The sequence below is a fragment of the Halyomorpha halys genome, unplaced genomic scaffold, assembly GCF_000696795.3.
Source record: "Halyomorpha halys isolate HHAL.00 unplaced genomic scaffold, Hhal_1.1 Scaffold1090.1, whole genome shotgun sequence".
Classification (NCBI taxonomy): Eukaryota; Metazoa; Arthropoda; class Insecta; order Hemiptera; family Pentatomidae; genus Halyomorpha; species Halyomorpha halys.
The window spans coordinates 353,651-369,946 of NW_027114054.1; the positions used below are offsets into that span (position 1 = coordinate 353,651).

A 16,296-nucleotide genomic window follows, 5' to 3' on the forward strand; every position below is an offset into this window, starting at 1 on the left:
TTATTTTATAAGTAAGAAATTACTGTTAATTTTAATGAATCATATACGGCCTATAAGTTAAATGTATTAAAACTGTCTTAACACAATAAGTACACTACTTTCGTATACTATCGAGCCGTTATCCCTGGTAATAGAAGGCCATAAAGGAAACTTTTTCATAATAATTCTTAAAAATTAAGAGCACCATTTATTTTTTAAATAAAAACCAAAAACTGACTGAAATCATGAAGAACTTGGGATTTGAACGATACAGGTTATTTATATTTTTCAAAAATTATTAAATTTGCTACAAAAATAAATATTTTTCTGAAATGTAACTTAAATATTTATAGAAAATATATAAAAAAACTTTAATATAAGTAAATCTTATTCGCTTACAATCTTTCTTAATCCTTTTTAACACTTTAACACTCCTATACACAGGAATTAGTTGATAAAATTGGCTATCCTAAAAGAACTATTATTCCACAAACCCAAAAATACTGACTATTATTTTGCCGAAGTGTTATGTATCATGTAATATTATCACTGATTATTCAATAATGATATATGAATATTGCAACATAAATATATATAAATGATATACAGTCCTAATCCTGTAATTATACACTGTTAATAAAATGAACATTACATATTACTTTGTTTTGCCATGAATCAATGTAACATTACCATTTGACTAAATAGGGTAGTGCATATGAAAAATAATTTAAAAAATTTTTGAATTACATCAAATATATCAGATGACATTGTTCGATTTGTGTTTTAAAATTAATTTTGTATGTTTTTTTTTCTAATATCTACTAGACAAAATTTAGGGAATAGAGTAGTTTAGAGAAAAAGAAAGGAGAAAAGTCAACTTTTTTTTTTTAAATTATAATTTTTAACCATCACATTATAAAAGAATTAATTAAATTAGAAATAAAATCCATTTTAACAATTTTATTAATCCAAATTATTTTGAGTTTTACTTTGAATCTTTAAAGTTCAATCATATATTAACCCAAAACATATGTATTATTTTATTTTATATAAACATATTATATAATATATATCTCTTAAATGTCAATGATATTTTATCGAGAAGGAATGCAACTTATAAAATAACGCGACTCAGACAGCTTGAGGAAAAGACAATTAATGTAAAACCACTAAAATGACAATTATATATAATTTATTTAAAATTACTTATTACATGATTAATCCTTTCGGACGTTGAAAGAAATACTCTTATCCATGCAGTCACGTGGTTTTTCAGAACAATAATGTGACCAGTGGGATTGTTCCACGGACATGATCCGCTGATCAAGACCGATTCGTCACTGTCCTTGAACACAAGTGTTTGAACGCACGTCGGTGGGAAGGGCATTTCCCCCAAAGGGACCAGTTATCGAGCTATAGCTTGCCTGTCACTGCAGATCATGTAAACCATGGTCTCCCTCTAGGCATCTGTGCTACCTCAAATGGGCAAATATTCTCATGAACTGTACGAACAAACGAGAGAGAAAAAAATACAATAGTTTTTTCACCTGTAATTTGTTTATGATATTGAAGTAAAAACAAACTACAAATTTGTTGAGAAAAATTAAGTTTTGTAATATTATCAACATTTCGATTTTTTTTTCCTCTTTGAGTTGAATATATTGCTGCTTTGCTTGAATGCACATAACAAAAAAGAAACATTTTAAACTTAGTAAATCACAATAGAAATAGAAAAATATCAGAAGCAATACATATCACAAAAAACATAGGTAACGCTGTCAATTTTAAGACAGATACCAAAAATGTATGTACACACTTCACAGATATAGTAAATCAATTAGTAATTTAATGTTGTAAAATAGTATTAGACAGTATAATAAATGTAATACATTATAGTGTTGTTTAGTATATATTAAAAAAAATATTGTTGACAAATTTGTCATTTTTCGTGGAAAGAGGTAGGAGAATGTTGACTTGGCTATAATCTATTTGTCATAAATGATAAAAATAATCTGGTTTCAGGAAGGTAATTTATATCTCCTTATTTAAAATATTTTTGTTTTCTTAATCATTAAAAATTTTATATTAGTGACAATAACAACATATTGTCACTAATATAAAATTTAAAATCAGCATTATAAGATTAACAGGGAGAAAACACAATGTAATTTTAAATAGATGTTTAATCAGGTAATTGTTTAAAATATTTTAAAAACAAATTGTGATGTATTGAATAAGTATTGTATGCATGGTATCAATTTGAGAATTTGTTGTAGTGTATGACTGATAATACCTGATGTTAAAATAAATAAAATAAACCCTCAAACGATGTTATTGTTTATTAATGATATTAAATAAATAATTAAAACTAGGAAGAGTGTCTTTTCATTCCTGAGTTCTAATTATATATGAAACTCTTCCAGTAGAAGATATAACTTTAAAAAAAAAAAAAACAGTCTTTACAAAAAAAGTAACCACAGTCTACGCCACAATTTAAGAAATATGTAATTATTAGGTTATAAATAGTTTTTTTTATAGGATAGTGATAGTGCTGATTAATCGAAAATTAAAGGTTTTGAAAAAATAGGTAACTAAACATAAGCTTATTAATAATTAATATTATTCTCTATTAATTGACTTTTTAATAGGGTGATTTTGACTTATAATTAATGACCTGGGCAGAATAGCCTGTAAAAGATTTTTAAATTTTTGATGTGAAATGAGAATTTATATTTGAAGGTATGGTATATTATTAGTAATAATGTTGTTGTTATAATTGTTACAAATGAATGTATAATAAAAGCTGTTAAATTTTTAGATTGTCCTTGAGGATAGCCGATTTTGCCGAAACGTTGGACTGTTGATATAATAAATAAATATCAGTCTCAAGAAATTGAAATATTTAATGTTTTTAAGAATTTCCACTATTCAAGCAAAGCAGTTATTTTTGTATATAAAATAGATTCAGTTTTTTAAAACCAACATGTTTAATAAATAACAAAGCTTGCAAATAAGAAACTGCACGTCGGTATTTCCTAAATGTCAAAACAGCTAAAAACCAAAAGTACTGAACTAGATGTTACTGATTTAGCAGTAGCTCAAAAACGTCCGATAAAATATTAATGACTAGAGGATTGTGCAAAACTACTAACCACTGAATATAGGTGAATAGTGACCAAAGTGAGGCGGTTAAGCGGGCGTTGTAATGTGGTAGGTACGGCTTAGCACCATTACATTAGACCGAAGCCACAATTTCTTTAATTATTCACAGAGGCGCTGAGATCCGTAGCCACAGCTAGCCATATTCTATCATCTCTCGAGATAATTTGACCAAGCACTTCTCAATTATACAATCCACACTTTCGCACCCTAACAGTATGTCTTTCGAATATAACTATCCCTCCAAGGAAATTCCACAATTTAGCAATCACTAATTCTTAGTTCTTAGTTGCAATGAACGAATGTATTAAAACGTTCTGTTATAAATGAGAAAAATATGTTTTTTTTCTTTTTTCTTTTCTTACGTCGGCCCAAGACTCCCGTTGGAATCCTACACTGCCCCTATTGTTATATTATAATAGAATGGAGATGAGGATGTAAATTGTTATTATTTATTTATCTAATTTCAAAAATTAGTATAATCAGACCAATTTGGACATATGGAATTGAGCTCTGGGGCTCCACCAAACCATCAAATTCATCGCGCAACCAATCCTTACAATCCAAAATCCTACGTAAAATCCTTGATGCTCCTTATTACGTTACAAATAAACTCATTCACAAAGACCTTAACATCCCATTCGTTGCAGATTTGGCCCAAAACAGATATGCGTCTTTTCATTTCAAACTCCTTAACCATCCTAACCCATCAATTCTTAACAATCCCCGATAATCGTCCGAGGCGCATGAAAAGAAGATGGCCACAGGACCTTCTAATTTAAATTAATGTTTGAAGTACCACCAATGGGTGGTTCCTTCCCAAGATTTTCAAGTGTATATGAAACATACAACATATTTACTTGTTGTATTATTTTGTACAGCTGTAAATTACTTTAAATAAATAAATAAAAAAAAAATTTCAAAAATCTACTTTGGATTCTGCCATAAATTTGCACAACGCCTGAATAGTAGCCCTATCTAGATCTGCCAACCGATATTGTTATGGATGAGGGGATACAGAACAATATTACTCTTGAACAATAACATGTTCCGAAGAACAAAATATAACCTTTATTATTTGATAACACTTGTGAAAACATACTGTGTACCTAAGCCTTTAATAAGATAAAATATACCTCCGTCTCACCTATAACCTAAAGAAACGGAATCATTAAAGTCTTTATTGTAGGAAGATAGTCCGGGTGGCGGTCAATAAAGGTATCAAAATACTAAAAGAAAACTATTTATTGTTAACCAACATTTAGCCCCACTTTGCTTGCGAACCTATATTGGTTAGTTGTCCTTTGTACCAAAATCAGACAGCCCTGACAATGCCCTGCAAAGTGGGGTAAAACGTTGGTTAACAATAAAAAGCTTTCTTTTACTATTTTGATACCTTTATTGACCGCCACCCGAACTATCTTCCTATAATATATAAAATGTTGTAATAATTTGGTTTATGGTTTACGTAATAATTGGTTGGTATTTGTTCATTGGTTATCAACAAATACAACATAAATCACAAAATACGAAGTATAAAAGTAGCTCCTTTAGATTACGTGCAATGTTGCAGTGCAAGCATTGACCGCCACCCGGACTATCTTCTTACAAACTACTTCAAACTTCAACTATCCTTTTCCAATTATAAGGTTTTAAGTATCAGAAGTCTGTATACAATTTTAACTGTATACATAATGCATTGAGTGGACTTATATGGTTAAAAAACTTAGAGGTGTCATTTAAAATGACCTTATATACATAAAATAAGTGGACAATTCTGGTAAAATGATTTTTTTTTTTTAATTTTCATCCCATAAGTGCATTTATTTTCTTCTTCTTCTTTTTTTTTTTTTAAATATTCTCTGCATTGGTAGTATTATCAAAACAAAATGAGTGACACCATATTACATCAACTGGTTGTGGAGAGAGGAAATTCATTAGAATTTTTGGGGAAATCAATGAAAACCCATACTACATTGAAATTTTGCTCAGAATAAATATCACTTTTCAACTTTGGGTGTGGGATGCTGTTTATGAAATGCAGTAATGATCACTTCATTAAGAACCAAGTTTTCCTCATTTCCATGCGCAGCTGCATGAAGCATCATTCGTAAGTGGATCTCATTCTAGGCTTGTAGGACTTATTCGGACAGCCGTACGTTTAGAGGCTTAAACGGTACGACCTGAGGTCTTATGCTCTCGTCCCTTATGTGTTTCGAATTTTTTTTACTAGTGGGAGTATTTGCTAGAAACCCCTTTTAAACAGTTAGTTATAATAAGCGAATATTTACAGGAAATTCATAAATCAATTTTAATCTTTAAAATATCATATGTAAGATGCCCACATCTTTACATGAAGTATTACGATATTACGTTATATCAGAATATCATATCTGCTTGCACTGCAACATAGCACGTAATCAAAAGAAGCTACTTCTATACTTCGTATTTTGTGCTTTATGTAGTAATTGTTGATAACCAAAGAACAAATACCAACCAATTATTACATAAACCATAAACTAAATTGTTACAACATTTTATATATTATAGGAAGATAGACCGGGTGGCAGTCAATAAAGGTATCAAAATAGTAAAATAAAACTATTTATGTTAATTATTATTAACGTTTCGCCCCACTTTGCAGGTCTTCGTCAGGGCTGTCTGATTGTTGTACAATCAACTGATTGTAATACTAAACAACTGTTCTTGTACTACTATCAGATAGCCCTATTGCAATTGGGATAGACAATTAAAAATTATGTCACAAGCGGTTTAAGTCCATACTGGAATCTACTAATCCCGGAGACTGGAGTTGTACTTTGTACTACAATCAAATAGTCCGGCAAAGTGGGGCGAAATGTTAGTTAACAATAAATAGGTTTCTTTCACTATTTTGGATACCTTTATTGACCACCACTTGGACTATCTTCCTACAATCTACTTCCTACGGTCAACTATCTTCTTCTAGTTTTATATATTAATTTTCCGTAAACATTTTTAAATCTATGTTTTCTTTTATAATTATTATAAGTTACCTCTTATGACCTTTTGTTTATAACAATTTCGTACATTATTTTTTATGTTGATTGGGTGGTGGGATGGATAATTAAAAACTTTGTCACAAGTTGTTTGAGTCCATATTGGAATCTACTAACCCTGGAAACTTCCCGTTGGGCTCATCTGAAGTTTATAAATTGAGAATCTAACCATTCACTGAGTTAAGAGAAAAACCTGACTAAGCATTATCCTAAAATGGTTCATGGATTTTAGTAATAAAAATGTTTCTTTCTTTTTGTTCTAACATTAAATTAAATTAATTTTTATTAATATATTCTTGTTTAAGAGGAGTTTAGTTTATTTAAAAACAAATTTGATCCTTTTTTTCTCAACTTTATTCTTTTCAAAACCTTCCAACGTTTCGATCCTCAGGTCATTTTCAAGGATACGTTTATTTTGTTGTAATTTTTTCTTTTAAAATTCTTAAAAATGCCGGCTAATTGCCTTTGTCCCATCTATATTTCTTCTTTTAAACCTTTGCAAATGTAAATGAAAGAAAGAAGAGAAGTGGTTAGTACAAGTTTTAAATTATATAGAAGAAGTTATACATGGGACATAACTTCTTCTATATAATCCTTTCTTAAATTTAAAACTTGTACTAACCACTTTTCTTCTTTCAAACCTTTGCAAATGTAAATGAAAGAAAGAAGAGAAGTGGTTAGTACAAGTTTTAAATTTAAGAAAGAATTATATAGAAGAAGTTATAGATGGGACAAAGGCAATTAGCCGGCATTTTTAAGAATTTTAAAAGAAAAAATTACAACAAAATAAAGGTATCCTTGAAAATGACCTGAGGGTCGAAACGTTGGAAGGTTTTGAAAAGAATAAAGTTGAGAAAAAAAAAGGATCAAATTTGTTTTTAAATAAATTAAATTATAGTTTAATATAAAGCTATTTATTTATGGTTCTAAGATGAGATATACGAAGAGTTAGTGAGACGGATCTAGAGCCGATTCTTCTTCAGATTTTGGTCTCTCCCATCCTGATAGATGAGGGAACTGTTCTTCACCCTTTATCGAGAGATCACGTCTCAATCTCAGCACCATTAGAACTTCCCTGATCCGGGGTTGCCTTCCGGGGTTTCCAAATAATTGCTGGAGTGAAACCTCGTACGGCGAGAAACTAGATAATTGTTTTTAAAGCCGCTGAGAAAATTTGTTGAACGTTCAAAATCTCATTAGTATAATTTACATTGCACTGTATATTAGAAATATGAAGGCTCAATAATTGAAACTTAATTAACCGAAAAACAAAAATGAACGGATTAGAAAAAGAAAAATAGTATTGCTAGACTAAAACGATTAAGTCTTAATTTTCCATAAATATTTTTGTATTTTTTATTATTAATTTTTTCCCCAAAATAATTTCAATAACGCCGTAAAGTGGGATGATAATATTTTTGTAATTAAGCTATTATAATTAAGGTAATCTATTACTCTTTTTAGGTTGTTTTGTAAAATGAAAAACAGCTTATTATTATTTTTAAATTGTTTTATGTAAACCAAAAGATGATAAACCTTACTTACAATAGTATAACTTATACGATATAAATCGATTACTTTTATATAATATTTTACACGGTAAAGGTAAATTTTAACATTATAAAAAATAAAAAGTCGAGTTTTATTACAGCTAAGTCAACCTACAGTAACTTTTTCACTTAGTAATATTTTTCAACCAAAATAATATAAATTAAAAAAAAATTGAAAGAAGATATGTACTTAATTTGATACCCTGTTAAATATGTATTGATTTACGGTATCTATATTTGGTTCTGAATGAATTTTAGTTATTCTTGGGCAATGCGAATAGTCATTAGCAAATCTGAGGCATTTGTTTTGGAATAATTTTAGACTATTAATGTTGTTTTAATTGGTGAAGCTCCATATAGGATAATAGGAGTATGTTATATGTTATATATTATATACCTAGGTCTTAATACTACTTTAAAGATTATCAATTCATTTTTTGAGGATAATTTCAATTTTTTATTAAAATGTAATTTATTTTGTCTACGGTTACTAATTTTGAATTGAAATGGTAGTTAAATAACAGTTTACTGTCTAACATTACTCCTAAGTATTTAACGGATTAGCAGAAGGGATAGATAGATTGTCATTTTGTGAATATTATGGCTTCTGTCCCGCGTTTTATGTTATGGCTAATATTTAGATGTAATCCTTCATTTTTAAAGTTATTTTGAGTTTATTAGTATCAGTTATTGTGCCAATTCGGTAACATCATGAATAAAACGCTGTCTCATGAGCAAATAGGGTTAGATTAACATTTTTTAGTCATTTATGAATAAATTGAATGATAATCTTATTTACCATAATAATCTCAAAAGATATTGTAAATTTCAAATGTTTAACTCCAGTCACATCGGAGACATTAAGGCTTTAATTGAAAAAAAAAATTCAAATTGTAAGAAATCATATAAAATAAAGGATACATTTAGTTATTAGGAATGATATTTTAATTAATTAAATTTCAGATGGATTTTTATCACATTAAGAGTAGAAATAAATTAAATTTGCTTAATACAATAGAGTTAGCTAAAACTTTATCACCATTAGGACAGTGTTTAATTTTTTTAAGTCATATTGTTTTTGAGCTGTCGACGAAACCACAAATATTTTTAATGTATAACCTTTTTTTAATGTATATAACCAGAGAATTAGTAAACGGTCAAAGAAATAAAATTTTAACAAATCTTAAGCTATCTTTAGAAACATGGACGAATCAGAACACGAAATATATTTTAAAAAAGAAATATAGTCATACAACCACCCTCCGCCGGCGTCAGATTGACCTAGCTTGCAATAATTTATATTTGTATTATTTTGAATTGCAATATACAATATATATATATAATCTATTTACTTGTTCTTTCATACACACAACAAATTTAGTTTTCTTTTTTCTACTTTATTTATTCTCATTATTTGTTGAACTTGTAGAAATACAGTTTTAATTTATTCTACTGGTACAGCCTTTTAGTAGTCTTAGAGGTATAATTTAAAAAATAACATTCTTTGTTGCTATTTGCTATTTCGTTGCTAATTTTTAGTACAGAAATAAATATTCTAGAAAATGTTACAAGATATATTTTTTTTTTATGTTAACTAGTTATTATATGTTATATTTTAGAGTTTTTTACGGAATGAAAATCTTTACACTGGTTACAATTTTTAAAAAGTGGTTTAGTGTGGCAATCAGAGAATATTAAATTGTTATAATCGAATTAATACAATTAAAAATTTTATAGGCATACTCCCACATTTTTCCCATTCAGACTAATAATCAAAATGGGTTTTTCTTTTCATCTAAAATGCTTCCTGCTCATACTATCATTGTTCAATGCTCGTCAAATGTAATAATGTAACAATCTAATTGTTTTCAGTGTCAGTTTATTAATAATTATTGATAGTATTTGCATTTTAAGTGGAACCCCGCAAATCCGTCCCAGTTGAGAATGAAATATCACCGGTTAATACGAAGAGTATAACAGAAAAAAAATATTATTTATAATTTTATACCTATCAGATAAACATTAAAAGGTGACACGAAACTGATATAATATTTATGTTAGTATATGATAAAATTAATTTTATTTGGCTAATTGTTTAGATACATGATTTAATGTAAATGTACAATAGGGCTTTAATAGTAGTTATTATGTTTCGTTTTACTGAACAAAGTGTTTTATTTATTTTTAATGCCGCTTAAGCGGGTTTCTAATGTATATATACAAAGTATAAATTGATTTAAAATATGGTAGATTACTGTCGCTGGATAGGAAAAAAAAATAACGTTGAATTTAGGTAATTTTCTATATCTTCATTTATAATCATATTTCTAAAAATATGTATTTAATTTTTAATTCAAATATAGATCAAAACAATGAACCCACCTAAGAATAAGAAATCTGTTTTTAATATTTTCTTTCATTATTATTTGATTAACTATTTACAGAATAAATATTTTTTATTTTTATGATTTACCGCATCATAAAGTTTGTACAAAATCAGTTCTTACCAGATATTTCTTTTTATCATTCAATATGTAATACATTGCACGCGAAATAGATAACAAATTGTCATTTTAAAAAGGTTTTCTTAATTTATAAATTTGTTGACAACAATTTTTTAGTAGTTCTTTTTTTGTTTTTTGCGTTTTCGTTTGTGTGTACGAATTTCCTTTACGGGTTATAAACCCCTTACATCTATGTTTATAAACCAATATGAATCCGTGTGGCTATCAATATATGCTTGGCCGTACCAAACTGCAATTCAAGAAAACTCCATTATCAATTTAGATTCTAATGTTTCCAATAATATATAAAAATCATTCAAATATTCCTTTAATTTTGTGATGAATTGAGTTTAAGTCACATCGAGTTGCTTGTTTGTTCGTGAGGTCCACTGTTCGAATTAGAAAAGGGCGAAATTTTGACGGTCTGACGGTCATAATAAATAAGAATTATTTAGTCAAGTCACTATAATTTCTATTAATTCAATAATAACAATTAATTTGTCAATTTCAATTATTTATTTCAACTCAGTTAAAGCAATGTGAAAACATTCAGAAAACTAGCAAGGGACGGAATATCATAGTTAATGAGTACGAATATTGTAAGCTTCATTTACTTCAGGAATTGAAATTGAAAAATTATCAGATAAACATGGAATCCCTAATTATTTATATAATTAATTATTTCACCTGTGAAAAAATGGATAGGTTTTGATTTAAAAACTAAATCCTATTATACCGAGATATTTAGTGGCTGGACAGCCTTAATTTTTTTTTTTATTTCATTAATTTTTGGTTTCAATTGGAAACAAATTAGCGAACAAAAATATTAATGACATTATGAATAAAAAAACGCTTTATCTTAATCCTGATTTTATACAAAGCCAGTTCCATCCAATGAAAATTTACTCATCAATATATTTTCTCATTCCATTTTGTGAAAAGCTTCTTTGTTTTTATTTTATTCATCAAAAACGGCCACAATGGAGGCACAAAGGGAGCCAGGGGCATTTTTTAACTTATTTTTTAGTCTGTCTGCGGTGACCCGACGGATACACAGAAAAAAAGGAAAAAAAACATCAAGCTCATGTATAAAAAATAAAATAAAATGTCAATAGTATTTTAACAGTCATATGATTGCTAATGGTGATAAACAAAATTAATCTATGTAATTATAACTTCTGGATAAATCTTTGTCCAAACAACCATCAAAGATGCTCCAGGAAATAAATTTTTAAAATCTGAGAGGTGTTGATCTAGCCTCTTGAGGGGTTAGTAAAAAATGAATTTTTTTTGTTCCTTCAGCGCAAGCTTGAACCTGTCACATTAACTATTAAGGCACCTATGCTAAGAAGAATCGCTACAGGTGCGGAAAAAAAAAAGACAATGAGCTTTACATTGAAATATATTTTCATTTTTTCACTTTTCCTTTTTTGTGTTTCCATTAATGTGTGTTTCGCAAAAGTTTCTTCCTTTAATAAGAATGATATTGGGAGGTTTTGAGGAATTAAACTAATTTATTTTATCGAACATGTAATAATAATTCATTTGATTTTTCTAGGGAACTCGGTGGAATTCTTTAGTTTTTAGTTTTCAATATTCGCCACGATTCAAATCCCGCATTTGTGGCCTATACAGTTGTCAGAAATTATAAAGATATAGGGTAAAATAGGAAGGATATAAGTATCATCGCTATACCTCCCTAGATACTTAAATATTATATACTCAAACAGACAGATAGCGAATAATAGAGTAGAATAAATATATTTTTAAAAAACATACGTTTAAACGGTTAATATTACTCGAAGCTAAACACAAACAAGGATCATTTTGATGAACATGATGTGTCAGTGATTTTGATAAATATTGTTTTAATAAAAGTGTAACATTAATTATGTACTATAAAAGTTAGGATGATTAAAACTGTCTACCACTTTTATTAAATAAAACTAATTAAATGATGGTCAAGAAAATTGCATCAAAAAACAAAAGATTTCTTGTAAAAGTGATGAGAGGGCTGTAAAGACCGAACTAACCTTATTAGTTCAAACTAAAATATTTGTAATTATAAATACTATTAAAAACCAAACCGTTTGTAAACAAGCCAATTTTTGGGAAGTATATAAAAATCAAATTTAAAGAGTTACTTTACAATTAGTTGAATGAAACTTGACCTGAGTCCATTCTTCACAATGCCACTTTACGTACGTTTTCGATAGGATCCTACGATCAGAAACTATATGTATGTTTACAGGAGTACCTGATTATCAAGAAACGGACACATAAATATTGTGTAAAAACCGATCAACATGACACTACAATGGGATCTTCAATTTATTAATTGCAAACATGACATGAAATCGAAATTAAATTATTAATTAAAAGATCTGACTGTTTTAAAACTTTTATTTATCGGTTCTTTACCCGAAATTTTTACTTAATCGTCCTACTTCCTTTGCAATCGACAGAGGGTTTATCAAAAAGAAGACTACCTCGAATATGAAAGATTTAAGCTATAACTGACCTTGAAGATTGATGGCCTGAGGAAACGGAGGTTGGCGAGGAATCGGACAAGGTGGAGGTCCAGCTAGCGGAGTCCCAGGTCCTGGGTATCCTCTGTACCTGTAGCTACACGAAGAAGAGAGGTCTCCGTAGCTGCAACCGCCGACCTCCTGGCCCAGGCTGCACGACGACCCCTCGAATCCCTGGTTCAGGTAGGAGTAGTCCATCGAGGCACTCTTATTATAAAGAAATATTTAAGTGGACCTCCTCGGCACCGTCGTCGAAATCGAATGATAGCCTTTAATTCAATAAGGGGTTTATAGAAAAGAGTATTGGACGACGGAGGCGTGGCCCCAGCCGGTGTTGCGCCCTCATCTCGCCACCCCATTGGTTCCCCTTAGCCCCACCCAGATTCACTCAGGCCACGCCCACTACCACGTTAAAGATTTTTACCGCCTTTATACCGATCCTGATTTCCCTCCATCTCTGAATGATAACTCTATTTGTTTATTGAACTAATTGACCACTTGCAACTCTTTTCATCTAGTGACTTCTTGCCAAGTGACGCAAGGAAAAATTGCCCGATAACTTATCCTCAAATTCAATTCGAAGAAAACGATCCCAATCTTAGATTTACGGCTCATCCAAGATTGGAATCGTTTTAGGTTTTAGTTTGTATTCAGAATACCTACTTCTTACCCCAGGAACGTTGCTACAACAATTTGATGTGAAGGTAGGGGTGTTAGAATCTAAAATTTACCAACAATTCTGACCGGATGCATTGCACTTCATGATGACAAGTAGTGATGGACAAATTTGTTTAATTTCAAGAGCATTAACACTGAAAGGGTAACATGTTACCAAGACGAATAATTCGTGAGTTCGGTTCAGAATAATGTAACATTTTACACAACGTCTCATTTATTTAAATTAATTATTCTTCTAAAGAGGAACTGAAAAATATGCGTCACTAATTACAAATATTTTTAACGTAGTGGAAATTTGCTGATATTTGAGTCCTAATAGATTTCTTTGTGTTAAATATTTCTGGATATATAAACTGGCATTTATGAACTTCTCACCTTCTCATAAACTATTATTTTTATTCAATAAAACATTTTGAGAATATAATTTGGCAAATAACTACGAAGAAAATTATTATAACCTACTTTATACCGCATTGAACCAATTTCAATTTGATAGCTAATTGACATCTGTGGAGATTTTTTTTTCAGTTTTTTACAGTTTTTCATAAACGATTATTTAAAAAAAAAAATCATTATGATACGAAAAAAAATATAGATGACGATTATCGTTACTGCTAAATAGTGCATTCGATCGGCTTCAATACGAGTGATAATATCCTTCGATACGTCCAAAAGTTCCTAAACTAGTTTTTCAAAAACTTTTTTTTCTCCAAATAATGAGGAGTTAAAATTGTTTGAATGAATTTATTTATGCAATTATTATGGAAACTGCTATTCCCACGAAGGTAACTATGATGTAACTACTTTTTGGTGCATTTAACTGTCTTCAATCCGAATGTTTAATATACAGCGTTACGTCTTAATGATTTCTGAGATAGTTTTCCAAATAACAACATTTCTCCCCAGATATTGAGAAATCAACGTTTTGAGAAATAGCATAGTAACTACTACTCCTAAGAAGATTATTATTATAAACAACTTTATATTGCATTTAGCTAGCTTCAATTTGAGTGCTAATAGGCATATTATTTTGGTTATTTATATCGAGTACTATTAGACGTACCGATGTCTATTAACACTCAAATGCCTACTTTTCTACGTAGGAGTATGACTGAAGTCCATAAGAACTTTCTTTCCTATTGAGGTCTAGATATCACCTCATTAAAAAACGAAATTAGAAAAACTAATTAACACTACACCTTTTGACTAATCAGAAACCAACTTTAGGCTATTCTATAAAGCAGTGGTTCTCAAACCTTTGTTGCCAAAGCATATTTCTTGGACTAAAAAAATTTTACGACACCCTGCCTGGTTGCCTACTTCTTGGGCAACCAACATTTTCATGACACATTTATTGATAAAAAAAAAATGTCGGGATAATTATTCTAGTTGATATATGTAGCAAAATAAATTAAACAGTCCAAATTAAATAGTGAAATCCACACCATGGCTCTGTACGTGGGGAGTACTAAAAAAATTTGCCTTCAAACTCAAACCTCCTACCTTGATCCCAGATCACCATCCTTTCGTCCAGAGCTGTTAAATGAGTAAGCTAGTCATTACAATAATTTTACGAAGTGCCTACAATTCATGTGTAGAAAAAAAAAATACATTTAATTTTAATGTCATTAATTACGGTGTCAGGGCAACCGTCATTTTATATTTTATAAATTGCTCAATCCGTTGCCAACTTCTTAACTTCACCTATGGTGATTTCCAATTCATTACAAAAGACTGATGTAGGAACTGTAATTAGGCCAATCTAGACATACGGAGTTGAGCTTTGGGGCTCCACTAGATCTTCGAATACCTCTCGTATCCAATCCATACCATCCAAAATCCATCGTAAAGTCCTCAATGCTCCTTACTTTGTCACAAATAAAGTCATTCATAAGGACCTTAGTATTCCGTATGTAACCGATCTAGAACCGGGTAACTCCCTAACCACCCAAACTCACTATTTTCTAACCTTGCTTCCTTTTCCATTTCTGACAATCCTCCAAAACGCCTGAAAAGAAGATGACTTCGAAACCTTCTAATGCAGAAATATTATTAGAGTGCTACCAATGAGTAGTTTCTCTACACGCCTGTATCATATGATCTTACATCAAATTTATTGGATGTATTTTTATGTAAATACAGTTGTAAATATACATAAATAAATTAAAAAAAAAAAGTCTCGTTCTAAATCTAAGCTTCTAGAAGTCACAGTTCCTTCTTCCCTTGAATTAACCCCAATTTAAACAATCATATACTTAGATTGGATAACGTTGATAGTTATTCCTTTTTGGTACAAAGCTTTTCCCCATGCTTGTAGCTCTTCCTGAAAGGCTCCTCTGGTTCCTGTAATTAAGTGAAAGTCATTGGCTAGTACTAAATCCTGACTAAATACGGAAGAGGGGTAGCAAAAATTCTCGGGTCTAGGCGGATCCAAACTTCAAGGTCAAGAAACGAGAACCATCAAATATAAATTCGTTAATTGAACAGTAAGCAACATCTGAGTTAACTACATAAATTAGCCTGTATTTATTATTTCTATTATAAAAAAAATTAATGAGAATTATCTAGAATCCTCTCATCATTTTGGAAAAAATATGAGGTTTTTAAAGAATCTCTTCTGATACTTTCTTAGGGGTGGTGTAGTCGGGCGTCGAATAGCCCTGGAGAAAAATGTTTCATGCTAATTTTATTGTTCGAACACCACACGTTGTTTCATTTTTTTCCTCTTATGAAACTTTTTATTTACACTTTTCTACTATATAACATAAAAACTGCCATTAACCTTGTAAAATTTAAAAAAAGTTAGTTAAATTACCTGTTTGAAAAAAAATATGAAGACATTGTGACAATCTCTTCAGTT

General features: G+C 29.8%; 1 protein-coding gene across 2 annotated transcripts in view; it reads right to left on the bottom strand.

Moving 5' to 3' along the window:
- LOC106688252 (paired mesoderm homeobox protein 2A) overlaps nt 1-12,987 on the bottom strand; it is a 70,480-nt gene extending 57,493 nt beyond the window's left edge. For both annotated transcript variants that reach the window (XM_014432630.1, XM_014432629.1), the window contains exon 1: nt 12,752-12,987. In XM_014432630.1, the coding sequence (XP_014288116.1) occupies nt 12,752-12,956 (205 nt within the window). In that variant the 5' untranslated portion in view covers nt 12,957-12,987. The remainder of the gene's footprint in view (nt 1-12,751) is intronic.
- Nucleotides 12,988-16,296: the final 3,309 nt, after the last annotated feature.